Source organism: Pundamilia nyererei, unplaced genomic scaffold (assembly GCF_000239375.1).
Source record: "Pundamilia nyererei isolate P.nyererei 1_Seehausen unplaced genomic scaffold, PunNye1.0 scaffold00001, whole genome shotgun sequence".
Classification (NCBI taxonomy): domain Eukaryota; kingdom Metazoa; phylum Chordata; class Actinopteri; order Cichliformes; family Cichlidae; genus Pundamilia; species Pundamilia nyererei.
In genome coordinates, this window is record NW_005187402.1 from 5,446,789 (window position 1) to 5,474,490 (window position 27,702).

The 27,702-nt window shown below is 42.2% G+C and overlaps 1 protein-coding gene across 9 annotated transcripts in view; it reads left to right on the top strand.

The window, feature by feature from the left end:
* Positions 1-27,702, top strand: part of arhgef9a (Cdc42 guanine nucleotide exchange factor (GEF) 9a) — a 55,011-nt gene that overhangs the window by 3,655 nt on the left and 23,654 nt on the right. For 4 of the 9 annotated variants that reach the window (XM_005719542.2, XM_005719546.1, XM_005719545.2 and 1 more), the window contains exons 3-10: positions 1,755-2,093; positions 2,894-3,020; positions 3,108-3,217; positions 22,426-22,605; positions 23,525-23,614; positions 24,620-24,820; positions 26,811-26,990; positions 27,234-27,466. In XM_005719542.2, coding sequence (XP_005719599.1) covers positions 1,755-2,093; positions 2,894-3,020; positions 3,108-3,217; positions 22,426-22,605; positions 23,525-23,614; positions 24,620-24,820; positions 26,811-26,990; positions 27,234-27,466 — 1,460 coding nt within the window. Of the gene's footprint in view, positions 1-1,754; positions 2,094-2,893; positions 3,021-3,107; positions 3,218-17,583; positions 17,648-22,425; positions 22,606-23,524; positions 23,615-24,619; positions 24,821-26,810; positions 26,991-27,233; positions 27,467-27,702 lie in introns of those variants that run through there. The other 5 variants (XM_005719544.2, XM_005719547.2, XM_005719543.2 and 2 more) reach the window with 4 other exon arrangements.

Consider the following 27,702-nt stretch of genomic DNA (forward strand, 5'->3'; position numbering starts at 1 on the left):
ACAACAAACGTAGAAGCTAAAAGGGACCAGGGGTGATTTGGTTGCATGCAGGTAGCATACGTGTCAGGAAAAAACAAAAATCATTCAAAGAGCTAGACTATGACATGATTTGGGCACCTGCTTTGCAGTTGTCCTTTTGCCCCATCTGTTGGAGAAAAGAGGAAATAGTAACTGTAAAGGTGCACAACATCATAGTGGAGGAATTTGGCCTTTTCTTGCTTAGTCGGCCTTTCGTAGCCTGCAACAAAACCCCACGTTTCCCACAGAGCCAGGCGTGTGTGTGTGTGGGACTGCGGCAGCCCAGAGTTCTGTGACATCCGCCCATCATGACAGCACCCTTCCCTTCTCACTCCAGTGGCAGAATTAGTCATCTCCCTTCTAGTCACAGCAACGAGTCAGGACATGTTGGCCCCAGCTCCTAATGACAAAATCAGATATGACATCTCAGTACTCAGCACACTTTCATAGGGGCTTATTATGCAAAGGCAAGGGCTTTGGGAGCATGTGTTTTGGGAAGGGTGCTAATGTTTGGTCCCACTGTAAATTAGCAGGGTTCTACGCTGATACCACTCTTAAATGGAAAAGATAATAGGGGCAGAAGGAGGAATTAGCAGATAAAAATAATTCATGTTTAACAGTATTACAAGATGTAACTTAACTTGAAGCCTACTGAAGAATTTCAAGATGGAAAATGTTTTGAGCCTGAAATTCTGCCCTTCTTAGGGCCCAGAGTTCTGTGACATCCCTTCTTAGGGCAGAATTTCACTTATTTAACCCAAATCTTTTTAAAGGGCTTAGTAAACCTGCGTGTGTTGAGAGTTCTGCTTTTTGAAGTCAGTGAAAAACTAAACAAGTAAGCCTTAAAAGAGCTAGCTGAAATCTGTAGGGTGATAAATGTCAGCCTAATTAAGGTTCACAAGCCAAGTAGCTGTGGCATGAAAATGGAATAAAACACAACTTCATTTTTTTGCAGAACTGTTTGTGCCAAATGTGTACACAGATCAGCAGTAGAAGAGAAACTGCAAACACTGATTATGTATTCACACACTGACTTAACTGCAACCCACTGGCTTTGGGGGAACTTGTTTCCCTACTAATACAAGTACCATAATACTTAAAGCCTTGCTTCAAGTATTGTGGTACCTCATTAAGTGAAATTGATCTATTTAATTCAGCCGTGCACTCATGATTTTGAACGTGAGAGGCTGGTAGTTACAAAGTTTTTGCTGCTATCAGGTTTGTATCACCTGCTGACAAGGTGATACAAACCTGACAGCAGCACAAATGTGTTTTGGCCTGTCATCAAGATAAGTTATTGAATTAACACAAGTTTGGCAAGAGCATTGCACATGGACAGCAAAAACTGTGAAGCTGTGTACACCGAGCTTTGCTAAAAAGAGCGTTACAGCTCAAAGTTGTGCCAAAATAATTTGTCACATTTACACTGCAAAGCCCTGTTTAGGGGACGTGATGGCGTGTGACAAGAAAATCCTTCTCAGTAATCACAAATTATTTAAAAATGAAATCCACATGTCTGTTGTGCTGATGTTTCCCTTGATTTGCCAACAGTCTTGTCATTCAGTTACCTACTGATCCACTGCAATTAAGCTACTGGGTAGAAACTTTTAAAATAAAAAAAATTTGAGGCATATTTTGTTGAACCTGCAGAGACATTTTTCTCAATTCCCTACACAAGAAATGTATTGTTGCACCTTTATCTGGGCCAAACTGCTGAGTATCTGTGCCAATCGCAGCTGTGTGAGCAGATTGCCAGCCAGACAGGCTGCAGTGTAAGACAGCCTGGCCCGGCCTTGCCCCACTCGAGCACAGAGAAGACCTCTGTACCTCAGAAGCGCTTGCGCCCTCGTCCTCGCCCGGCATCAGCTGTCCTGGACCTTTGGAGACCCAACCCGGACCGAGATCTCGACAGCCATTACAGTGAGGTCGGCTCACTTTCCCGAAGGAGACGCAGGCCTGCTACCACAGTGCAACACTCTCTGGGGCAGAGAGGGATGACTTCCCGCGCCAGGCCTTGCTCTGTCATAGAAACCAGTGTTACTAGGGAGACGCAGTCCACGGAACTGCATCACAGAGTAAGATGTTAAACTCACTAAAAGCAAACATATAAATATGAACATAGACACGACAAGTAGTCCTATAAATATACCAACACATGCAGCTATATAAAGTCTATGTACAGTAGGTGTGTCTATTACACATAAATATATCTCATTTTTACACTGAAAAAGGGAAAATAGGTAGGCCAAGTCTCACTAGTAGTCTCCACCAACTCACTGACAAATATAGCACAAGCCCATAATGAATCAAAGACACACCACAGACTATGAAGGGCATCCCAGTACTAACCCAGTATTTATATACCACTCACTGTTTAGCTGCAACAATGCTCAGCCTCTGCCTGCATTTTTGGATGCAGCTTTTATCCCTAGCTCTCATACTCCCTTTCTGCCTTTCTCTCTCTCTCTTTCTTTCTTTTTACTTTCTTCTGTCCTCCCTTGTGGTTCCCCTTTCTCTCTCCTTCACTCTCATTCTTTTTCTGTGGCCAATTTTCTGCCTCATCGCTTCCATAAGCTCTACCTCTCATTGCCCTAACTCAGAGTCAGTTCATTTTAACCTGAGAGACTGCCTGGTTGGCATGATGTATAGTCTCTCATGGTTTGCTGCAGGGCATGCACACTGACCAATGCACCAGAATAGACTTGCTGGATGTGAAATACTTTAATTCTCTGCACAAAAAAAGAAAAAAAAGGGGGACAAGGCAGTAATGTGAAGGGCAGGAGAGAGTGTGCATTCAGCCTTGTGTGTGTGTGCGTGCATCTGAGTAACCGTGCATGGAATATTTGAGGTGTCCTGACTAGTCAGTGTTCTCCAGGCCTTGTCTCGCCCCCCGGGTGTGTCACCGTTAGAGCCCCCACACAGGGCGTCTCTCCAGCGGTGTCGCTCCCTGCCTCTCCCCCCCAGCACTCTCACTGCATTGGCCCTGCTCCTGCCACAGTCAGGTATTGTTCCATATTTTTATTCGTTTAAATATGCAGATTGTTAATTGATGTATGCTCAGTTCTGCATGTCTTCTTGTCTCTATCCAGCAGACATGGGGCAGTCCTCATCTTCAGTGCGCCTGCGGTCTGGAGGTTCTGGTAGCTGCAGGAGGAGGAGGCTGTTAAGACCTGGGTCAGAACCGCTACAGGTCAACATAGTGAGTATAATATACACACGCTTGCAAATAATGGCATTGCGTAATTTTATTTCTTTTATTTCCTTTTAGACTTTTCAGGCCTTTGGACAGATTTATTTAAAAAAACAAACACTGCACACAGTGGACGGTATGATGACTGATAGCTTCTCTCTGATACCGTTAATATTGGAGTTTACAAGGCGTTGCTCAGTGTTTCATCAGATAATGAAGGGACTGATCCGTGAAGATGGTGGCCACGTGGATTAATGTCACGGAGTACTCTTTGGCCATTACTCATCCTGAGTTGCACACCCAACATTTCAGATGTGTTGTTTAATGTGTCGAGTGCAATTCACTCAGACCAAATTGTTAATTTTCACAGCAGATAGAGAAATAGCAGTAAATTCTAAATAATACTCTTTGCATGCTGGATTCTCTTAAAACTGTCTAGAGTGTCAGTTGTGTAAAATTGGCTGTAGAGTATGCTGGAATAATGCTGCTCGGGAGGTGAAACCAGGCATTTCGGAATCAATGCTTTGAAGTGGAAGTGGCCTCTAGAGGATTCTAGTGAAAGGAGATACAGAGTCTTCTGATACATCCTGACAGGGTAGTGGCACAAATTTCTAGTGCTGGGTCCAGCAGCTCTACTTACAGAACTATAATGCACAAGACAAACACTGTTTTTTGTTTTGAAAAATATTAAGACTAAAAATAAAGTGTCAGGAAACCACTCCTCTTTTTGATACACGTGACCCAATATAGCAAACAGTGCCCAAAAAGGGTCTGCAAACCTTTTCATACATTGTCTGGTTGTCTTCTTTATGTTATTCTTTCTACCCCCAAACTTGCCATGATTTGTCTAACTTTGAGCAACATTTTAGGGTTTTTTCTACCACTAAAATTATGCTTTTAGCTTTTTGACACAAAAAAGGAAAAAATTAGGTTCACTGATGTTTGTTCCTTTTTTAATATAACTGTGCTTTTGTGGGTACAATCCAAGTAGAAATGACTTTGGGTCTAATGAAACTTTTAATAATTTGCTCACATTACTTTTTCCAGAATGTTTTAATCTCTCTGCACTCCCAAACTCACTGTTCCTTTCACCTCTGTGCATCATTCATTTATTGTAATAATTAAAGTGCTTTAATCTGAAGCGCATCTGAGTAGCTAATTTCCAATCCTCCGCTGAGATTTCAGGTTCCAAGTCTTTGTTCCATGTGTGTTCAGTTTTTCTAGGTCTCTAAAGAACTCGATATAAACTCGTAAAAGATGTTTTTTCCCCAGAAACAGTCTTTTGTCATCATTATTTCGACAAGTGTAGTGAGTGAATTATGTTTGTGTTTTTAAAAAGCTCAAAATAAAAAAAAGGCTTCTTTTCAGATCAGATGTATCCTTCAGGTCTTTAACATCACAGTTTGGATGAGACAGCTCTTAAGCCTTTTCATTGCTTTAGAGGGCCAAAATTTGAATGTAGAATCTGCATTTCCTGCAGTGTAAAACCGGTTAGACCACACTGTGACAGTCTCTTTGTTTTAAAGATTTTTCTTACATTATATCAGAATGGAGCTACATGTTTAAAAGTCAGCTTACCAGCCTGCTTTGGGATAAATATGGAAACTTCAACGAATATTATTTATTTGTAGTATCAGAAAAGTATTTTTTTTTTACTCAGAAATCACATAATTCAATGCTTTTAGTTGCAAAGGTATATTGCTACAAGTTGCATTTTCCACATCAGTCTCAAATTTCCAGTTATTTACAAGCAGTCAATGAGGACTGACTACAATATATGAATTACATTAAGGAGTCTCTTCTCATAGCAGTAATGCTGTCTGCTCAGCTGCTGAATTATGATCCCCGGGCTTTCGGTCCTGGCATGTCTTCCCATTGAAATTTTGTAAGCTGTGCCTTTGAAGAAGTGACACTACTGCATTTATAGGCTTTGATTATAACTTTTTTCTCCTGCTGATCTAAATAGTGTTTGTGAAACACTGCGCACTGTTGCCATGACACTCACTGGCTCCAGTTCATCTTCTTGCTTCTATCTTTAGGCAGCCTTTTTAAGCGTGAGCTAAATAGAGAAAGTGTGTGGGTGAGAGAGAGAGAGGCAGAGAAAAAGGGGTGGGAGAGAAAAGAAGAGAGATGCTCCCTTTGTCGTGGTCCTCCCCTGGGGTAGGGAACATGGACACATAACACTGGCAGTGTCTTATGTGTGCGGTTGAGTGGTGAGAAAAGTTTATTTGGAGCAGGCTCAAACGCTGGGATCCAAATAAAATCAGTAACGATAGCTTTATTGTCATTATAGTTACTGTTTAACAATATGACTCCTTAAAAAGCAAAGGGGCGCATGGTGACTTAACCTGATAGTATATAGATGATTGATGGATGGATCTCTCCGGGTCTTCATTGTTAAAAAGCTCTTGTTTGTGATACAGCGTAGTGTATATTATAGTCTTCCTGTTTGGATGACTGGTAGAGGCCGGAGGCCGCAGGCACAGAGAAAGCATTCTCACTGCAGTGGATTAACTGCTAATGCTGACGCCTCTCTTCTCCCTTTCATTTAAATGGATTTCTCCCCCAGTCAACCTCCTCTCCTCGTCTCTCCTCTCTTCTCCTCTCCTCTCCTCTCCTCTGACAAACTCTGGCAATAGGCGTCTTTAATTCCTATGCAGATGAGAGGACAGTTTCCTGTGTGTTACTAATGCTGTGCCTGAAGCTCTGCTGTCAGCTTGTCAGTGAAGGGGACTGTCTTATTAACAGCTTCATGCAGATTAAGAGTTTCAACAGAAATCTTCTATGATTAAGTTTGGGCGAACCTAGGTCTGTCTGGACATAATCATATTATGCAATGCTATCTATTTATTATGAACGCATGACTCAGCAGGCAGTGGTTAGCTGGGCAAGAAATGGAGCAATGATAAAAAAGGACAACGTCCTTATGCACACACTTAAACACACGCGGGGAGTAACAGTGCACAAAATTTCTGTTCGCTAATTTAATCGGACACACTCGCAGATTTCGTTTGTATTTGCATCCTGGGTCTTTGGCCCCCATGTGATACACCCTCTTTGCAACCCTCAGATGCACACACACACTTCACATGCTCTTCTGATGTATTCAGTATTCATCTGTCAGGATGTATGAGTCATTGCATTGACAACTTCATTATTTGGTGTGGAATGAACAGCACCAGCTAGTGATATTTCTGTCAACCACACTATGAATGTGTAGCGTTTGTTTCACCCTGGGCTTTCTTTTAGAGTCCCGAGAGAGAAACCATGGGAATAGCTCCACCTCAAAATAACTGCACGTTTGTACAGTTTGCACTCAGAGCCAGTGGCGACCTAGAATCCTTTATCAGTGTTCATTCAGCATTGTTCCTCAGTCAAGGTGCTGTAACTTACCGCAGCCACCAGCTAATGCTGTTTTGTAGGACGCTGTAGAATCTGATAAATAGCAGTGCCACTGACTAAACCCGAGTAGATGGTTGTGTCAGAGCCTCCCCAGGCTGTTTCTTCTTAAGAATGATTTTCTGCCTGTCAGGTGTGTGCATGTTGTTGTTAATGGCGCATAAATGCCCATGTGACTGTGCTTACATGTATGGGTGTGTGTTTCTGCGTGTCAGCGAGTGAGGCAGAGAGGCTAAGGGCCTTTCTCTTATATAACTGAGGAGAGCGTTGCCTTCACTCTCTACAAAACCCATTTCCACTTTTCAGATGGCTGCACGTTCCCTGGGACTGGAAGAACAGTGCCTGCGTATTAATTCTCTGAGTCACTGGTGTATCCTGTTTTACAGTAGCTCCGCATTACACTCTGTATTTTGTCAGAGCATGCATGCCTGTGCAAGTACTGATTTGCGTTCATGCTTTCTTGAAAAACACTCCACTGTTCTATCTCTCAAGCTGTGATATGTTGTTGACAGTGTGGGACAATGGAGAAATACTGGTGGATGATTTCAGCAATATCACAACATGCAGTCATTTCACCTATGAGACCGTTTCAGACCTAAAGGACTTGGGGCTTGTTATCCAGCACCAGTTGTAGTTTCATGTGTACAAGTCTTCCCTGGCTGATTTTACCCACAGCCATCACTATCCACTGCTAGTGCTACTGTAGCACCTTGAAGGTGCACTGCATTGTCCTGTATAATATATAAAACCAATTAAACTAAGTTTGTGAGAGAGACTTGTAATGATGCCAGGTTTAGCAGAGAAAGCTGTAATTTGAATCGCCTATACAGAAATGGGTTAGAAAATACAAATGTCAATAAATAAAAAGTAGCTAACTTTCAATATGACGCATATTCATAAGGAATATGTGTAAAATATATTTATTATATTTAACAATTTATTAAAAGAGCTAACCCTGGATGTATTCAGTTAATATTGATGGTCAGCTCTTTGAAACCCCTATGTTATCTGTGATTCTTTACTCTCTCTGTGCACATTTAGAGACAGTCGCTCTGATTTGAAATACTTTAACTAACTTACTCTGCTGAGTGTTTGGAGTCTGAATAAAGAAATAGCTCCGGCCCTGGTCACTTTATCCTGCATTAAAATAATGAGACAGAAGCTAACTGTCTGTACAGTGTTCTCCTAGTTAGAATGTATCCTGCAGGCCTCTGTGAAAGATGGGGTGTATTTTTCTGGCAGCTGCCACTTCTTGTGTACATTATTTAGCTTAACTTTCTGCCTTTGACCTCCCTGACTCCCAGCTACGCCACATGCGGCATCAGAGAAAACCCTCCATCACATCCACGTATTATGCAATCTCCTTGCTCCTTGTAGTTCTTCTTCTTCACCCCCCCCCCCCCCGTCTCGATCCGCCTCCCTTTCTTCATGACCTCAGCGCTCGTCATCCCTTCCTCCATCACGTCCATCTCTGTTTTCTCCTCTGTTCACATCAAGTTTTCTTCCCCCCCACTTCTTTCTGTGCTTGCTTACCTTCTCCCCCCTCTTCCTCTATTCCTCCCTCCAGGCATGTGAAAACACCTGCTTCCTGTGGCCTGTTGTGTGGATGTGAAAGCTTGTGTGTGTGAGCACAAGAGCACAAAGTTTTAGTGCGCATCCATGGCTGTGTGCAGTCGTATATTTTAGCTTTTCAATGGAAGATGGTTATCAGACAGCCTATTAAGTCTTTGATGGCAAGAGCTACCCTAACAAAACAAAAAAAAGAAACAAGGTGCTCAGCAACAGAGAACAAGCCAAACAAGCTTTCACCCAAATATGGTTTCACTGCAGAGTTTTGCATTTCAATCTGCTGTTCTGCTTTTGAACTCTTGTGGCGTGGAAGCAGTGAGAATGTAAAATCGTTTTCGCTGAGAGGACAGGTAGAGGTTTCTAACCATCCCTGCAGTTTGTAGCTAGTCGCACATCTATGGCATGCACTGTGTGATAGTAGATTAGAGTGAAAGCATGGACTCATCACTGCTAACTGCTGTCCCACAGACTATGTGAGAAATGTTTTACAGGAAAAGTCTAAACATGGACGTTTTTTTTTTTTTTTACTCCTGAAAAGCCGTGCCCAACAAGTATTGCATGCAAATCATCCTGAGTTGGAAAAGTCAGGAAGAACAGGAAGGCACTTCTCTCTACATGCTTCCGGGGGGGTCTGGGCTGCAGGTGGCAGCCAGTGGCTCTGATGAATGGTGACAATAACACATGCTTACTACACACACAGCCAGCACAGTCGAGTGTAGTGAAGCAATGCCAGTTTTTACAACCAACCTAGCAAAGGCCACTTGACTTTATCCCTCACACCTTAGCTGGGGTCTCTCCAGCGACGAGTCTGTGGGCTTCATGAAACCACACACTGACTCTCACGCTGAACAGAACCATAACTAAGAAACTGCGGTTACAACAGTGCTTCGTATTGGTTGCAATGTCTCAAAAGCTGCCTCACCATTACACACTTTGTTATGTTAAGTAAATATTTTAACAGAAACCGAGTTCTCCCCTCTATTAGAAGACATTTGAAAGCGGTCATTTAAATGCATGTTTTATCACTGAGATGATTCAGGGAGGCAGCTTAATGAGTGAAAGGGATATCAAGATGATAATTTAATGGCATCATTTAATGAAATACTCACTTCTGTTATCTTCGTTAATCGTCTTTAAAGAAACATTTTTTCTGTTTGGGAAATTACACGTATTTCTCAAAGAAGAGAGATGAAACTATCGTTACAACTCACATAAATGTGAAGCTACAGCCAGCAGCTGTGTGGCTTACAGCAAACAGTGACAGCTTGAACAAGTGCTTTCAATCTCATTAGGATTTTTTCTTAATAGAGGTGCGGGAGGATAATGCTGAGATTCATTTGTTTATTGCATTTTTGAAGCTATCAATGCACGATTAAATTACTCTGTGTTATACGGTTATGACAGTAGCGTGGTAAGCTTCTGTCACAGAAGTGCGGAAAACAGGTGAGGCGTGCATCAAATGAGTTTCTAATTTTGTATGTTTCAAAAATCTTCAAAGGCTTGCTTTCATTCCACAGAGATGCTTGATGTGGCATTCCCTAAGTTCAGCCTGTGTTTATTCAAAGACTTTCCGTCTTTAGTTCTGCTAGCGCTGCACAATGCTATGCAGTCTCGCCAGGGACTGACCCAAAGACCACAGTCGCTGGACAGATTCAGTTTGTTTTGCAGTCTCAAGAACACACAGATACTGTATTGATTTGTCATTAAATAGCAATTCATTCTCGTGACTGTATCATGCATGAGCAGGACTATTTCTCTTGAAGCTATTAGGCCCTGGAGTGTTTTGATATCACTTTTGAAATATGTATCCGTGATTTTGTCTGCCCTACTTGGCATCTATCTTACTCTATTTCTCAAATCTCCGTGCGCTGACCCACTGACTCGACTTTACACTAAAAGCCAAATTGAGCTGAACGAATAAACAGCTGATGCCTAAACAATGGTGACAAAACTGCGTTCAGGAAAAGTCCAGCACTTTATTTTTAGGGCGCTTTTGTGGCTGAAAGGCCTGGTAGGAAGCAGGAAGTCAGTGTGGTTGCCGTGGGGATGGGAGGAGAAGAAAAGAATTGGAGCAGACAGAAGGGAAATGGGTGTGGTGGGCTTTGCCTCCTATTAACTAAATACCTACTGACCACAAACAGATTCATTTGCTAGCACTGAAACTTTGCAGTCTTTTTCAGAGAGAGGTCATAAGATAGTGGCGGCTTTTAACTAATCCAAAAATGAAAAGTAAGAATTAAAGTAAGTCTCAAAAGAGCTGATCCCAGACCAGCGAATGAGCAGCACTTGTCTTAAACTGATATCATGTAGAATCCAGCTTTTACCCTGGGGCATAAATTACTGGTTAATGTTCTGTCATATGCAGGGTGTTTTTTCCACATTGTGCCAGCCTTGTTCAAGGACGGCAGTTTTTACTTAGCTTTATTCTAATATTATTTAACCACCAAGTTGACATATAAACATGCACTGCATTAGCTGCTGTTCATTGGACCGACGCGTTTACACAGCTACCATATTGTTCAGGGGCATCAGTATCCCCTAATGTATTCAGACCTGTAGGAAAAAAGTCTGTCTACCTATTTTAAGCAGTTTATCTCAAACAGCACATGTTTAGTATTAGATTTAATAAGCATTACACGTGTTAGCAATTTACACTGTGACAGAAGAACAGCAGCAAAAGTGAAAGGGATGATTTACAAGATGGTATTGAGACCTGCTGTGATGTATGGTTTGGAGATAGTTGCACTGATAAAAAGAGAGGTGGCAGATCTGAATATGTTAAGATTTTCATTAGGAGTAAACGGACAAGAATATTAGAGAGACGGCTAAGGTTGAGTGGCTTTGAGACAAAGTTAAAGAGAAAAGGCTGAGATGGTTTAGACATGTGCAGAGGAGGGATAGTGGATATACTGCACAAAGGATGTTAAAGATGGAGTTGGCAGGCAGAAGGAAAAGAGGAAGACCTCAAAGAAGATTTGTGGATGTAGTTGAAGAATGACCTGCAGAGGGTTGGTGTGACAGAGGAGGACGGTAGGGTTAGGGTTAGATGAAGGCAGATGATCTGCTGCGGGAATCCCTAAAGGGATCAGCCGAAGGAAGAAGAAGCAATTCACAGGAAATTTGTAAAGATGCTTAGGAAATGTAAAAATGCTCCTTAATTGCATTGAGTTGTTTGTCAAGTCTTTGGGTGTGTAATGACAGCAACAGTTGACTGAAAAGTCTCGTGACTCACTGTGTTTTTATCAAGGCTGCTGTCTACTAACTTCTGGGAACTTACACAGTAAATGAGTCTGTGTGAATGACGCTTTCTACATGCTGTTACAACTCGATCACTTGCATGCAAATGGATTGTCAACAGTGTGTCATGGACATAGTTTGGGACTCGTTAGCAACATAACACAATATTTTACAAAAACTTGTCACCATTGGAATCTTCTTCCTTTGGTGCTTAGTTTTGACTTTAAATTTTTTTTTTTTATTAAAACACAGTAAGCAGAAAAAACATTTTACAGTAATAATATCTTCAGAGAGTACAAAGTCACTGTGAACATGAACATCATGTTATAAGGTTGTATTTATTTCTTTTTTTTTTTTTTTTTTTTTTTTTGCCTGCCCCGTTTGGATCTTTAGCCATCAGAATTGTTGTCTGAAGGCCAAGAAAGATGCAAAGTGGATTTACTTTACCAAGTGGATCATCATGGCCTTGCCATATTGGTCCATTTGATTGACCTTTATTATAAGTATGTATTTATTTTATTTTTGTTTTTTAAAGACAGGACAGACATGACTGGGGGATAGGACAGGGAGAAAGAATGAAAGAAAGAGAGGGAGAGAAAGAAAAATAGAGGGGAGAAGAGATGGTGAGAAAGGGGGAAGAAAAAAAAAGAAAAAAAACAAACAACACACCTGGATCAACCGTATAGAGATAAAAAAATCAGAAGAAAAACAAACAAACAATAAAGAGCAACATAATAAAAACAACACCATCACAATAAACTAGCTAACAATAGATACTTTTTTAATTTCACCTGTTGAGAATGAAAAAAGAAAACAAGCAGAAGAAAACGAGAGCAATAGAGTAAACAACATCACGATGATATATGGGAATATAACTGTAAATACTAAATATTAAACATTATTATTGATCTCATATTAAGATCTGCTGAGGTCTAGACAATGTTTTTTTTTCTCTTGTCAATAAACCCATAGAATAGAAAAAGGGTACACTTTCTTTTTCACAACTCGATATACAAATGAATCAGTAGTTATATTCAGACCTACTGAGGCTGGATTTCACCCATTTAAAAAAAAAAGAATTCCCACGATTTACCTTTTATAAATTTCACTCATCTCTCCTTCAAGGTCATCTTCTGATTGCCCTTTGGACTGCTTTCCACACAGATGCTATTTTTAGATCACTCTGCTCTGTCCCCTTGCACTTGTGTCATTGGTATGCACAGTGGATCTTCCCGAGTATGTGAAAACAGCAACATTTCAACTTGAATTTGAACCCTGAATTGTGTTAGTGTGGCTTAAGTAACCTATGTTTTCAGTGCACAGAAAGACGATTGTCTCCCTCAGATGCTGCAGTCTGACCCTCTAGAACGAATTAATACTGTACAACCCTGTGAATACTTCATAAAAACTATAACCATGGTCCTGGTTTTGCTTCTAACCTTAGATGCAAATTTGAGGTTTACTGTAAAATTGCAAACCGTGCAGTGCAGGTAGTCGTGATGGGATCTAAATATAGCAGCAGTCCTGGAGAAAGTCCAGAGGTGCACGATAAGATCACCTTCGGAGTAGGATCGGATAAATACTGATCTGGTTTGGTTTTTAATGTCTGTAGGCAGAATCCCAGAACTTCCTAATCGTTACTCGGGTAAAAATGAAAGGCAGTTATTTGTAGATTAGTAAAATAGACCTTTGTTTGTGTGAGCTGTTCTCTCATGGGTAAAACATGTCCCAGTGAAGTGGGGAGCCAGCAGCTGCTTCTGTGAAAGCGGTTCAGGGTCATTTTCACATGAGAGGATGAAGAGTGATGTCACTAAATTGACTGTCAGTTTGGTTTAGTGGTTGACAGTCCTGAAATTGGTGCAAGTCATACGACTGAGCTGCGTCTGTGCTCGTTCCCTAAGTAATGCACATTCACTAAGTGTAATTTCAGACTCATTTAACGTAATTCTCTGCCAGTGGGAAATATTCTGCCGTTTATACCAGCTTTTTTTTTCTTCTGTATATGTATGAGTATATTAGCATTGGTGTCTGTGCAGATTTAGACTTTCAGATGTGACCTTTGTTGTCTAAATGTCAGGGAGATTGGAGAGGGAGCCCACAGAGGTAGGGCAGGCTTATGTAATCTCCTCACTCTGTGTTGCACACACACAAGCAGAGAGAAGGGGGGGAAAAAGCTTGTTTGAGGACGGTTGTCATATCTCAGCTGTGATGCCTTGTATGGCTCTCTGTTCTCTGAAAGCCAAGCTTTCAGGAGCCATTGCTTTTATCAGCATGTATGTGCAGAAAGTGCCCTGGAAATTATTTATGGCTTTAAAAATACTGATATATTGCACTCCTTTGGTGTTATTCTCTTAAACTTATTCTGAGGTCTTTTGATTCATTCCAAAGCTCACAGCTCAATGTGAAGTTAGAGTGTAGTTTGGAAAGGGAGTGTGTATCCGTGTGTAGGATGGTTGACTAGGGAGATGGAACTGAAGTGATTCTCCTATGTTAATTTATTCACAATCACGTTGTGCTCCACTCATAATCTGCCAACGATCCCGCAGGCTGGGATGTGCTCATGTTCATCTAAGGTATCACTGTGAACATGAAGGCCAAAATTATGTGCATGCCAATGGCAAACACGTGCATCAGATCGGAGCTTGGGCCATTTTGTCCTGTCACTTTCGATAAACTTAAAACAACTCAACACTGAAAAATATTGCACTGCACACCAGACACTAGTCTCCTTTAGGTCTGAAAGGCTGCTCTGTAGTTGTAGTAGTTGTTCCTCTCTTTTTTTCAGAGGACTTCACCTGTTTCCTGCACAAACTTCTAGCAGTTAGAGTTGATTCTGATCCGCAGGAACTTAACAGAACAACCCCACAAGCACAGCCTCCTTTTCAACCATTCAATCAAAATGCTCCAGTCACACTAAAAGATATCAAACCACAGCTGCACTTGTTCATGTTGGCCATGGGTGTAAAACGCTAACTAAGCTAGCAGTAACAGCAGTCTGTGTTTCACATATTTCTGTTGCAAATGTGACAGTTTAGAATATATTGCTACTGACTTTTAAATACTTTATTTCTACAGTGGGCTGCTGTTGAAATCCTCCTCATTTCCCAGTGACCGTAGAGTCAGAAAGTTGTTCTTGAGTTTTGTTACTTATGCTTCACCGAATCACAACAGTAATCATCTCAAGGTACTTTACAGTGTAAGCTACAAAAATGACAGAAACGAGAAATGAGCAGGCATTTGGCAACAGTGGAGAGAAATAACTCCAGCAGAACCAGGATCAGGGAGGGAGGCCATCTGCCACGAGCGGTTGGGGGGGCAAAAAGAAAAGCACAGAGATCACAAGCAACAAACAGGACAACACGCAAACAAGAGGAGAGAGAAGACACAGAAACGACATGCAGTTGTGGCATCTAAGCACATTTGGTGTCGAGGGGAGGGGATCGAAGGAGAAGTGATTTACAGGGAGCCGCTGAGCCAGTGTGGGCGGGAGATTTGTGATCTCCCTTTCTAGTGCCTGCACCTTCAGTTATTACTACTACAGAAACATAATTTAAGACTATGATGATGTCACATGGCCCATTAAGGCCTTTAAAATACACTTTGGGGTATAATTACAGTTGTTGTTTTTTAAAATATCCTTTATTTTTGGGAAACAGTTACTATGATCTGGTTCTTTTACAAGTGATGTATATTGTTTAGTTTTTCGCAACTCTAGCTGGGGATCTGAGGTCTACCAGCACTGTCAGGTTTGACATATCATGTCCATAAATCCATGTTTGCATAGATCATGGTCAAACAAAGCACATCAAATACCCAATCATTTGATGTCTAAGATATTAAAATGTAAAAACGTCCAATGGGTGATTTCTTTTAATTAGGCACCGCTTGGAACTGACATTTCCTCCGTGAGATCAGTTTCAGCCTTTTTATTGCAGCAGGCAACTGAAATAATTTTTCAAAAGTGGATACCAGTGCTGAAATTTACACGTTTGTCCCTCTGGAGCCATTAGTTTTATAAATCCCATTAGCTGCTTGAAGTTTCAAAGTTTTCCAACTGACCCATCACTTCTATCTAAGGAAACTGATTTATTACACAATTTCAACCACTGGATACATTTCACAGGTATTTCTCTTGATTTAAAATTTCTATGAAGTCAAATTTATAACTTAGAAACCTAAGCACCTAAGAGCTTCTTCTTTTCAAGTAAAATAAAATGATGGCAATGACACATACAGCATGTTCATTAACGTTCATGTAGTACCAGTTTTCCCCTTTTTTCCCCTCAAAGCACTTTTTACACTGCAGGCTGCATCCACAGATACATTTTCAATGCTAACACACATCAGGGGATTCTTGGGGTTCGGTTTCTTGCCCACGGTCACTTCAGCATATAGATCCAGGAGCTGGGGATTGACTCACCAATCTTCTGAAAACTATGCAACCCACTCTAAATCCTGGGCCCCCATGAACAGGATATCTGTTCATGGGGGCAGATATCCTGTGAGAAATTTGCCACCAGTGAGGAGTGCAAGGGTCCACCCAAGAGACGTGACAAACCCCATAGAAATAGTGAGACTACTGAAGACTTGTACATGGTTAAACGTGTATGATGTAACAATAAAGTCATTCAGAAAAAATCTAGTTTAGTGGAAAAAAATTTACTTTGTTGCAACTTAATTGATTAATACCACATTTGTGGAGGCATCTTCCATTTAAAAAAAGCAACAACAGCAACAGGTAACATTAAAACTGTACAGAAATTGAAAAAAAATAATTGCAAGGAAATGGTGGTCTTAATTTTATCTCTGCCCTCTATGGAGAGTAGTGTCAGTGTCCTTTTATGTAAGGAACTCTTTCTTTATGGATGCACTTCCTTTGTTTTTGGAGCACTTTATTAGATACTAGAGCAAAGGTAAGTCTGCATCAGGCAGAATTAATGTAGCATAGATGTGGCTTGGACTTTGAACTGCATATGCAAAAAAGGTTGCACTGCAAATGAAAGAAATAACTTTTAAGGTTAGCTCCACAGAGTACATCTAGTCCAAGTTCTCCAGTTAAGTGCACGCTGGACCGGTCTTCACACGAACTTAGAACTTAAAACTTGAGGTTCATCCACTCCAGCAGGACTGAATTGGACACCTTTGATCCCCGAGAAACCGTTGCATGTCCGAGAGATGGCACCTTTAAACGGTCTTCTTGCATCAGTGAGGTGCGCCCGGTGCACCAGTGGTAATGCAGAAAGTGCATGTATTTGAATATCAAACCAGCTCCTGTCGATGAATCTGCTGCCACTGATAAATTGGCAGACATTATGCCAATAAAATTATAAGATGGTGATCACTTTGAGGAACATGCATCCATTACTCTGACATTTATTCTCCTTCATGCCTGGGTTGTTAATGGTAAATGATAAATCACCACGGCACCACCACGATATTTTTAGATGGGGTGGGAGATGAATGAGGTTATGATTCTGGTCTCAGTGGTCGATGTAGTCAGCGAGGGGCTGGCTGTGCCCCTCCCCCGGCTGTAGGTGATGGCTGACGCCGGTAGTCTAGCGGCAGAGAGCTGATCACTATTAACACAGGACCGCCTCTCAGGCTCACAGCCGTTCTCCCTGGTCCCCCACTCACCGGAAGGCAGCTCAGCAGCTGCGAACAGCCTGCGCACAGCCTCCCTCTTGTGTGCTCTGAGAATCTATTGGCCTGAGAGACGGTCGGGTTGAGGGAAGAGGCGAAACACCGGCAGGTGTTGACTAGCGGGGAGAAATCGCGGTGCAGACTGATGACGATGATGATGGTGAGGATGATGCATCTCTTCCCGTTATCTTTATGAATCGCATCGCGCTGTGTGGAGAGAAGTAGGGGCATCTTTTCGTCATTTCTTGCCTAACTGTAATGGAGGATTTCTGGTTGCTTTGAGGCTGCGTGTCTAAGTGTGGAGAGCTGAATACCGCCCGTAACTGAGAGCACAGCTCAGCATCGGCCCGCAGCGCTGCGCCATGGCCTTGGACGTCCAGACTTGCGCGGTGTTTACGGTGATCGCGGTTCTGGTGCTTGTGAACGTGCTGTTGATGTTCATCCTCGGTACTCGTTAAATGGATCTGCGCTTGGGGCCCGGTTCGCAGCGCAGCGCACTTTCACACAGGAGAGGAGAGAACAGCAGTGCGCGTTGGTCGAGAGCGGGGACACCCGGCGCTCCATCACGGCTACGCGTTGAAATGAATGACGTTGGTACAACATAATGTATTTCTGTTTCTTCCCACCACCCTACCACCACCCCCCACCCTCTCCCTCCTTCCAATCCTTCGTTATGTTTTGTGTCCTCCTCCCCCCCGTTTGTGATAGCTAGTGTTGTCTGGTGGTGGTCGTAGTTGTGCGGATACAGATCTGTGATGCGCTTACCTTTTTCTGTGGTGACTGGAAATTCATTTCCCCCGCATAATAGTATAAACATCTCCTCTCCAACCCACCTTCCCCAACCCCACGTCGATCTTCCCCTCTCCTCCATGTTGAATATTGTGGATTATGCGCATTGATGAATTTTATTCTATAATAATATGACTTTTAGATGGGAAATGAATGTGACGGTGTTTTTAAAAATTATTCTAACAACGTCCTACTGCTGCATAAGGACTTGTTTTTTTTCCTCCCTTTTGTGATCCACTGTAGCCTCATCCACAATATGGCAGCTAATAGCTGTGCTGTGATATCTCCCCACAAGTCAGTGTGATATTTGTAGCAAATAACGGTGCAAGTGAGAGGTTTGTGCTGCTGATCACACACTCTAGAGCATCATTGTAGTCTCAGCTGAACAGTAACCAACAGCATGGCAGGGTAGGCCTAATAAAGCAGGGCCTCATCACTCCAGGTTTCCCCCATTTTAGATTCAGCTAAACTGAGCTCCCATTTCACAGCCCCCCCCCCCCCCATATTCTGCCCTGTTTTCTCTCTTGCACTTGTAGCACCTGTTTCTGAAGCCCACACGTTATGTCACCCAGGCACTAAATGGTGACTAATAAAAAATGCATCATTATATATTTCTTTCAGATGCAATGCAGTCCAAGTGAAAAGGCTTGTCAGCTGGAGATGACAAAAAAAAAAGTATTTTTCCTTCCATTCCCTTCCAAGTGCACCGCCATAGTCTAATAAAGGATTGGAGGCAGGTGTCATGAATGTTGAATGAACGTCTGAAATAGATATTCTGAAAGCCCTATCCCAGAGCTGTCCATGACAGTCCTATTAATAGGGATGTTAGACTCACCAGGTTTTCTGAAGATACTGTATGTGCTTCCTCACACTCACTGCTAAGTGCTGTGTGTTTTCTGTGCGTGTGCAGTTAAGTGATAAATGTTGGACTGCAGGTGCTGTGAGATGTGTATTATGAACACAGATACCTCCATCACATGCTGTTGCATGAGGGCTGGTGTTTTCATCTCTGTGGCTGGTACAAACGCATAAACAGCATCCCCCTTTCGGAGACCCTCGCAGGACTGTAAGCATGCAAATCGTCACAACGTCACAAGATCGTAACGTGCACCGCAGTGGTTATGGGTCACATGGCCAACAAACGGAGTGCTAATTACAGATGTGTTGCTCACATGTAAGTATGCGAGCATGTTAAGTGATGTGGGTGAGAGGTAGTCTCGAGTGGGTGTTATGTGCTGTGCCTTTTCAGTCTGCGTCCTGCGCACATCCCGAGCGTTCACACGTTTGTAATTCCACCAGGGCAGGTGCCTTCTAATAGAGTTCTGTTAAATGCTGTGCAGTCAGAAGTGTCAATGTGCAGATGGTGTGCGCGAGTGGGACAGCGGCGTGTGTGAGGATGTGTGTGCATTTCTCACCGGTTTTAAGCAGAGCATCTTTGATTGGCTCCCAGACTCGGGGTATAAGTGTATTACATAACAGGGTTGGCAGACACAGGGAGGACGGACCGCGAGACTCACTCGGTGCATTGGAATACACTACCTTGTTACTTTACGGCTCAGGCTCTCGCGGAGGACCGTCACCTATTCCAAAACAGGAGTTCGATTATCATGATCGTATGAACCGGACTTCTCCATGCATACACTCTCCGAACAGTTACATGCCACAAACATGGTAAGGTTGGCTAAAGGCGTATGTGTGTGTGTGTATGCGTGCTTGTTCAGGGATGCTATTGGTACTTTGGTGCAGCTGTGCTAAGGTTGGATACAGAGGAGGATGTTGGAATGCAGTGGCTTTGCCAGTGCAGTGAATGCTGATGTGTTGCGCTGCAAAGATGATATAAGCAAGTGAATCTGCTTTCTATTCGTACACATTTCCGTGTCAGGCTCCATGTCTGTGCTCTGACATGTAACAGGAAGCACTGTCACAAACGCCTATATAAAGGGAAAGATTCCTCTGCATTCATTTGCATTGACCCAAATACGGGTTTTGCGGTTCAGAGATATCTGCTTAGCCCTCTGATCTTTCATGTAGGAACTGCAGTGTGCCCATAATGATGACATAGGTCATGACAGCTGATAGACACACATGTAATGATGAGTATGATGAGCAAGCCCTCTCTGTGCTTGGCTCTGTGTGTTTACTGTATTATTCAGCTAGGTATGGGGCCGTGCTTAGGCGGGAACGGGGGAAGATTGATTATGTAATGCTTTTAATTTATTCAGACATGTAGAGGGAAAAAAGGATGCAATATATTGGAGAGGGCAGTACTGATCTCATTAGAGAGATGGAGGGATAAACGGAAAGAACTGAGGAGGGAGGAACACTGTGAATGGATCTCCATCCCTCTTTCCTTTGCTCTTTCTGTCTGTTGCCCGTATTACAGCAGATTGATGGGGACAAGAGAGATTGCACTTGTAGTGAATGGGGCTGAAAATGGAGTGGTGCTGGAGGGACGACGAGGGGGTGGGAGGGCAAGAAGCAAGGCTGACCTCAGTGCCAAGGCTCATCTCTTCTATGGGCTTCTTTTTATGGTGTAAGTCAAGTGGAGCTGATTTGGCTTCCACTAGTTATTCCTTCAGGTGTTTTTTCCCTAATAGATCATTTAAATTCCCTTTTCTGAACCAGCAATGATTTTTTAATGTTTTTGAGCACTACTTATTGATCCTGTTTCCATGGCAGCGTGACACATGTTTTTGCGGTAACCCTCCTCTCTTCCTGAAGTGGAGCGCTTTGAGATATAGGCTACAGCTATTGTTACCCCAGCTACCTGTCCAAAGTGATGCCTGGCTAAACATCTTTGATCTCCGAACTGTCTGCAGAGGCCCGTGCTGTTTTCCTTTGCATTTTTAGATTTAATTTGAAATTGCAGTTTGTGATTGATTTTAATATTTAATAGCTGAGTGACACTGCAGTTATTCGGTGGTCACTCTTTGTGTGTGACTACTCTCTCACACACGCACACGCGCCTAAATGTGGAAATATTGTGGTGCACCCTGAAATGTCCTTGCCTCATCCCATCATCTTGTCAATATCAGTGAAGCATCCTCATCTGTCACCATGACGACGGCTGTTCTTTCACTTCCAGGCATGGAAGTCCGTCCCTCCCTGTATTCACTTCTCTGCCCTGATTGGCTTATAGCCCCTGTAGCTGTCTCAGTAATCCATCAGGGTGGTGGTCTTGTCTACAGGTTGGAGGGCCCATGTAGCTTCTGAGTTTGACACATGCACACACTGTGTTGTTTCTTATAGACACACTGCAAACTCACTGCATCGGCAGGAAGGTAGAAAAGCAATTTTGTGCTAGACTGAGGTAGAGGTAGGAGGGTCATTTTTGTCTTTTACAATAGACAAAATAATCTTAGATAATTAAAGAGAAAAAAAACAATTAGCTAAACGTATAAAATGAAAGTAGCTCAATAGGATTATGCAAAGGCCTTAAGAGAAGTAAGGAACTAATTTTGTAGCCATCCCTGTGACAGCTATTTCTGCAGGCCTTTGATAAGTCCTTACCTAGAGCCACAGCATCCCTTGTCAGGGTTGGTTAGCGCTGGCTGCTCTGCCCACAGCCCCAGGGACTGGATGCGTGGTTAAGCTCCGGACTGGAGAATGCTGATGAACACTACTGTGGAGAGAACAATTGGGACAAACAGTTGGATTTGTTCCACGGATGCATACACAGGTTTCATGCATACAGAGTAAAAACGTGGGGCAGCACGCATGCATGGGGTTGTGCTTCACAAGGTAACAGAGCTAAGTGATCAGTGTGACAGATGGTGACGCTTTAGATTGATGATTTCAGGCACTAAAGAACATGTCTTTTAATGAGAACAACCTTTAGCTTCTCCGGTTCCCCCTAAAGAATACTGATCACCTTACAATCTCTAATTGATGCACATCAAATAACTTTGCTCATGTACGTTGCACAAATTCAATCTTTATTTTTAGTGTCGCATAATGTCCACATTATTTATTCATGATTTTAAAGTCAATAGAAAAGATTTGATGAGTCATCCTTTCATGTTTGGTAGAAGACTGCTGCAGATAAAATAACAAGCCCCAGTGACAGCATGAAGGAAAGGAGATTATCCCTTCACATTTGTTTGCTCCTTAGCATTTATATTACATTAACACATGTAATTATTCTAATGTCATAATGGGCCAATTACCGTCCCTGTGTGGAGACTGGTGCTGTGCCACTGAACACAGAATGTTTCCCCACTAACGGCTCTGCCTTTTTTGTATCGTTGTTTTATTGTTGTGTTGTACTATGATCTGTGTTGGCTATTGTGCCGTTCTATTTGCTGTGCAGTCCCCGAGCTGCTAGCGGGCCCTGGCTTTGAGGGCCTATGTTTAACTCCATTAGAAATCTGAGTGGGTTTAACAACAAGGACTCACACATACTGGAGCCAAAATCTGGCATATTACTGTACTGCATTCAGTTTCAGATTTGATTCATTTACCGTTTTGGATCACGTTGGATTGTGTTCTGTTGATCAATGTTTAGTGTTTACTCCTGCTTCACAGCTTCACGTGATCAGAATAATACATAAGGTATTTCTTGTCTCTCCTTCCAATTCCTACAGTTGATAAGTGGAGGTTCAATCGTCAACGCTGAGGCGGTATGGGACCATGTGACCATGGCGGACCGGGAGTTGGCGTTTAAGGCCGGTGACGTCATCAAGGTGCTGGACGCCTCCAACAAGGACTGGTGGTGGGGCCAGATTGATGAGGAGGAAGGATGGTTCCCTGCCAGCTTTGTACGGGTGAGTTAGCTGCAGCCATGGCTGGCCAGCGACCACAGACACAACAGACACCCACACACGTACACAAATGGAGGCACATGAACATATGCACCCGAGCTGATAAATAAACATACTGGAAGGTACACATGCACAATTATTCCGCCTTACACAAACACACTTTCACAAAGCACACACATTAATATGCTTCTTCCACAGTTCCACTGTTAAGTGCTGCTTTATTTTAATAATACATAACACTGAAGAGAGGAGAAAACAGCTAGCGAGGTGCCTTTATCGGATGTTCAGGGACAAGAAAACAAAGATGCTGATGAGCCCCCTTTTCTTTTTTTTTTTAGCGTAGCATCACCTTCAACTTCTATCCTTGAAATCCAATTAAATTTACAACATCCTCGCATTACATCATGATTATGTAATAGCACCCATGTCTTAGTTCAGCTGAATCCAGAAACTGCACACTGCCGCTGAATGCCTTTCCCTACTACTTTTACTTCTGCTTTCTGTAATTGCACTTCTCTTGGAATGGTGAAGCGTGACTGTACAGGAAGATGTATATTCATAGTTTAACTCTGCGATATGTTTTTGAAATTTCTTTGGATGAAAGCGGAAGGCTTCTCGCCTAAAGTCTTAGTCCAAGGCATATAATAATAAAGAATATTTTAATTAGACACAATTTATGATGCAAAGTAGAATATATCGTTGAACATTCCTGATATGGTTTAGTGTCTTTATGAAGGAAGGAAGAATTAGCATCTTTGCTGCAGTTGAAGGGATCCCACAGCAGAGCACCCACCCAGACACTTTCCATGGTCATTCCCACCTGTCCACCCTTCCATATTCACTCCTGAGAGGGCAGGGCAGACAGGCTGACTGACTGTCAACCAAAAAGTATCTTTCTGTTCTGTCATTCTCTCTTTCCAAGGTGGAACCCCACCCTCCTCAGCCCCAAACAAAACAGGTTTTCTATATCAACCCCATAGCAACTCCACGGTTCCAAAACACCACGTCAAAGGTGCGTTTTTTTTCCCAGCTTCATCTACCCATCCAGCCTGCCCGCCCACCCGCCCGCTCCAGTCTGTCCACGCAACGTGCCCTCGACATTACCAAACATTAACGTTATCACATCATTCCTCAACGGGCTCGATAGAGAGGCAGAACTGATGAGTCAAAAGTAAAGCTAATGTGAAATGTCTCCTTAAAGGGCCATTCTAAAAAAAATTGTACAGATGTATTCACGTAGAATTAGATGGATTTGGGAAAAATTACTCATGTTTTTTTTTTGTAATTCAATTATGGATCATTCTCTTCAGTACTCTATTTACTATTGACTCTGACTATTTCTCAGTCTTAATGCTGTGCTACTAGTTCTCGTCTGCAGTCAGTGCTCTACCACCCGTCACTCTGCTTGTCTGTGGCGCTACATTCCTCATCTTGTGTTTGACATTCTACCCGTCGGTTCTTTGATGTTCTCTTGGCAAACTGTGTGTCATCAGGTGTTGGCTGCTGGGCATCTGAAAACACGCTCACTTGGCCCTTTCTATGAGCGAGAGTGGAATACACGATGTGTGTGGATTTCTATGTGTGTGCGTGAGTGTCGGTGAAATCACGAGGTGGTATTTGAGCGTATATGCATGCATATGTGTAGGGGGCAGATTTTGAGTCACACATTAAATGCCCTCAGAATATGTGCTCGGTCTCTGAGAGAGGCTTTTTTATACTCTGGAGTGTTTGGCAGTGTGTTTTTTGACATGCTGGAGAGCGACTCACTGTCTAAACTACCAGAGGACCTCTTAATGAAGCGCTGTGTTTATGTGTGGGATGTTTGGGTGTGTATGCTTTCATGTGTGACTGGTAACACATTAGGAGAGCTAATATTACTTGTTAATACTAACAATAATCATTATATATAAATATGTTGTCTAATCCTTTTTTCCCCACCCACCCAACCTTTAAGAAAGCTCTTTACTCATTCGAATGCATGTGGCTCTTGTGTGTGCATGAATGTATTTGTCCTCAGCTGTGGGTGAACCAGGAAGACGGTGGAGCAGAGCCAGCTGAAGGAACCAGCGAGGTACAGAACGGGCACCTGGATCCAACCAATGACTGCTTATGTCTGGGCTCACCCCTCCAAAACCGAGACCAGATGAGGGCTAACGTTATAAATGAGATTATGAGCACAGAGAGACATTATATCAAACACCTCAAGGACATCTGTGAGGTACTAAACATCGGCACACATTCATAAATCACACATCTATATACACTGCTGTTCCCGGCTTTGCTTTAATATGTCAAGTAAGAGCAGGGCAGGTTATAAACTATATGGTATGAAGCTGAATTAATTAAAAAGCAGCAGTCTTTTTGATGCTACGCATCTAGTATCTTGCATAAATTCGTAACACTCCCACATTCACACTTTTATTCCAGGCATTTTTTTTCTTTCTCGTTTGCTAAACAGGCCAAAAATAATGCTTCTTTAGCTAAATGCAAAACCGCAATATGTCAGCTGTACACAGTGGTCCCAGCAGTCCAGACTAAATTTGTCATTATATTATGAATCATCCTGAAGTGACAAGCTAAAATTCACACCTAATAAAAATAAACAAAACCCTGGCCATTTTTATATTATTAGAATTGCAGCTCTTTAAAAATGCTCCCAAGCCAGGAATCTCAGTCTAATAAATAATAAACAGGCATGTATCCTCTATAAAGTGCACACATTGTAACATTTGAATATATTAATAACTTAATTTCTAAAATATTTGGAGCTAGTACAATTTTGCCTCTATATGCTGCATCCTTTGATTTAAATGTCTTTACAACATACACTACATACAGCCTGCTTTTCCCTGGCATGTGTCTGGTCTTTAAACAGTGGTATCTAACTCACTAATCTAAGTGACAATCACTGTTATTTACTGGCCACCACACTAATGATAAAAGGCACTTGACTGATTAACCATCAGCAAGTGTGAGCACCTAAAAGAAGACGTTTTGGCACTTTGCTGTTCAGGTGTGTGCTCACACAATCCCACAATCTTCCCAGGAGTACACGTCCCAGCATATTCACTCCATCATCAGACTGCGTGATGCTCGTAAAAACCCCAACGCTACATCTCAGACTCTGCAGCCCTCAGTTAGCATGTTTAAAGTTCATGACAGTGCAATCAAAGAAAGACTGAACAGGTATGGCTTGTTTGCAACCTTTGCCAGGAGAAAGCCTCTTCTCTTTAAAAAGAACATGCTTATGTTTTGATAAGCATCTGAAAAAACAACAAGACCTCTGCAACAATGTCCTTTGAACAGACAAGACCAAAGTGGAGATGTTTGGCCGTAATGCACAGCACACAGCAGTGCTCTATGCTAGAATAAACAGTTTTGAACTTAGACGATTTCCATCACATATTTTCCAATCATCTTTCCCTAAACTGCTCTATACATGTTTGTATTCCAGATCATATCTAGGTAAGCATCTTGTTTAAGAATAGTTGCAATAAAGCGTGGATTTTACCTCTGCACGTCTTGCTAATGTAAGCAACTTTGATCTTCCAAATATTCAAGGACATGCACGGGCAAAGGATTTTCTGAGCTGAGGAACAGATTTGAACAAGCTCACTTTTAAATAATAAAAACTGAAGTTGAAGAGCTAAAAACCAGACCAAGCAATCAAAAATACAGATGTAGAATATTCTGGATTTAAAAAGCCGGTCAGTTCATTAAAGTAAGTTGCTTCGGTGTTTTAGAAAAGTTACAAAGAAGAAGAAATTTTGCACTGCTGAATTCAAAATGATGCTAAGATTTCTTTTTTGTTATTTAAAAAATTATTTATTAGATGCCTGTAATGTTTTTTATGTTTCTCAGATGTTTTAATTCGTCACCAGTAAATGACTTGATCGTTGAAATGTCACATTTCTCAGATACAATAATGTGAAGTCCCTGTTGTGATTATGCATATTTGAACTGAGCCTGACTTTAAGAAACAAAACAAAAAGGATTAGCATGCATATTTCACAATGACAGCAGGGAGAAGTCTGGCTATCTTATATCAGATCTGTTCCCAAAGTGCCAAAGCTTCAGGGCATTTAATTAACTACAAGCAGCCATGGCACAGTTCGAGACCTGATACTCATTTTGAAAAATGTTTGTGCTCATCTGAACAGGATCTTCTGTCAAAGCCTCACTGTAGCTGTAACCGGTGTTGTTTGCAGGGCTACTTGCGCCAGTGCAGGAAGCGCGTGGACATGTTTAACGACGACCAGTTGAAGGTCATCTTTGGAAACATCGAGGACATCTACCGCTTTCAGATGGGTTTTGTCAGAGATTTGGAGAAACAGTACAACACAGAGGAGCCGCACCTCTCTGAAATCGGGCCGTGCTTTTTAGAACACGTGAGTATATTTTAGACAAACTTCGACCAAAAATGAAAGAAGAAGAAGAAGAGAATAGATTTTTCTTTTATCTCGTCTCGTTATCTTGAGATAATATTTAAATTGTGGAGCTAATTAACCAGCTAACAGCATCCTAAGATAAGAAGAAATTAATGTTTGAGAAACCATAATCACTCCCCTATTTATATGATTTTTCTTTTTAATTATCCTGACGATGTCCATCTCTACTCCTTTGCACTACAGCAAGACGGTTTCTGGATTTATTCAGAATACTGTAACAACCACTTGGATGCCTGTATGGAGCTGAGCAAACTGATGAGGGATGGCAGGTACCAGCACTTCTTCGAAGCCTGTCGCCTCCTCCAGCAAATGATTGACATCGCCATAGATGGCTTCTTGCTCACGCCCGTCCAGAAAATCTGCAAATATCCACTCCAGTTGGCCGAGCTTCTTAAATACACCGCACAGGAGCACAGGTACAGTACGCCGAGGCCACGAATAACTTTTCAGCTGTTTCATTTGTTGCCCTTTCATAGAAATGCATTTGCTTCTAAAAGTGAAGTCATTACTGATGCATCATTTTGTTCCAGATGCATTGTGTTGCAATGCAGCTGTTGCAGGTGTTGGGTTTAAACCACTGAAGCGGTAATTATCCATGCATGAACTGGAGCAAATGTTGTTTTGTACTCTTTTTTTTCTTCCTTTTTTTTTT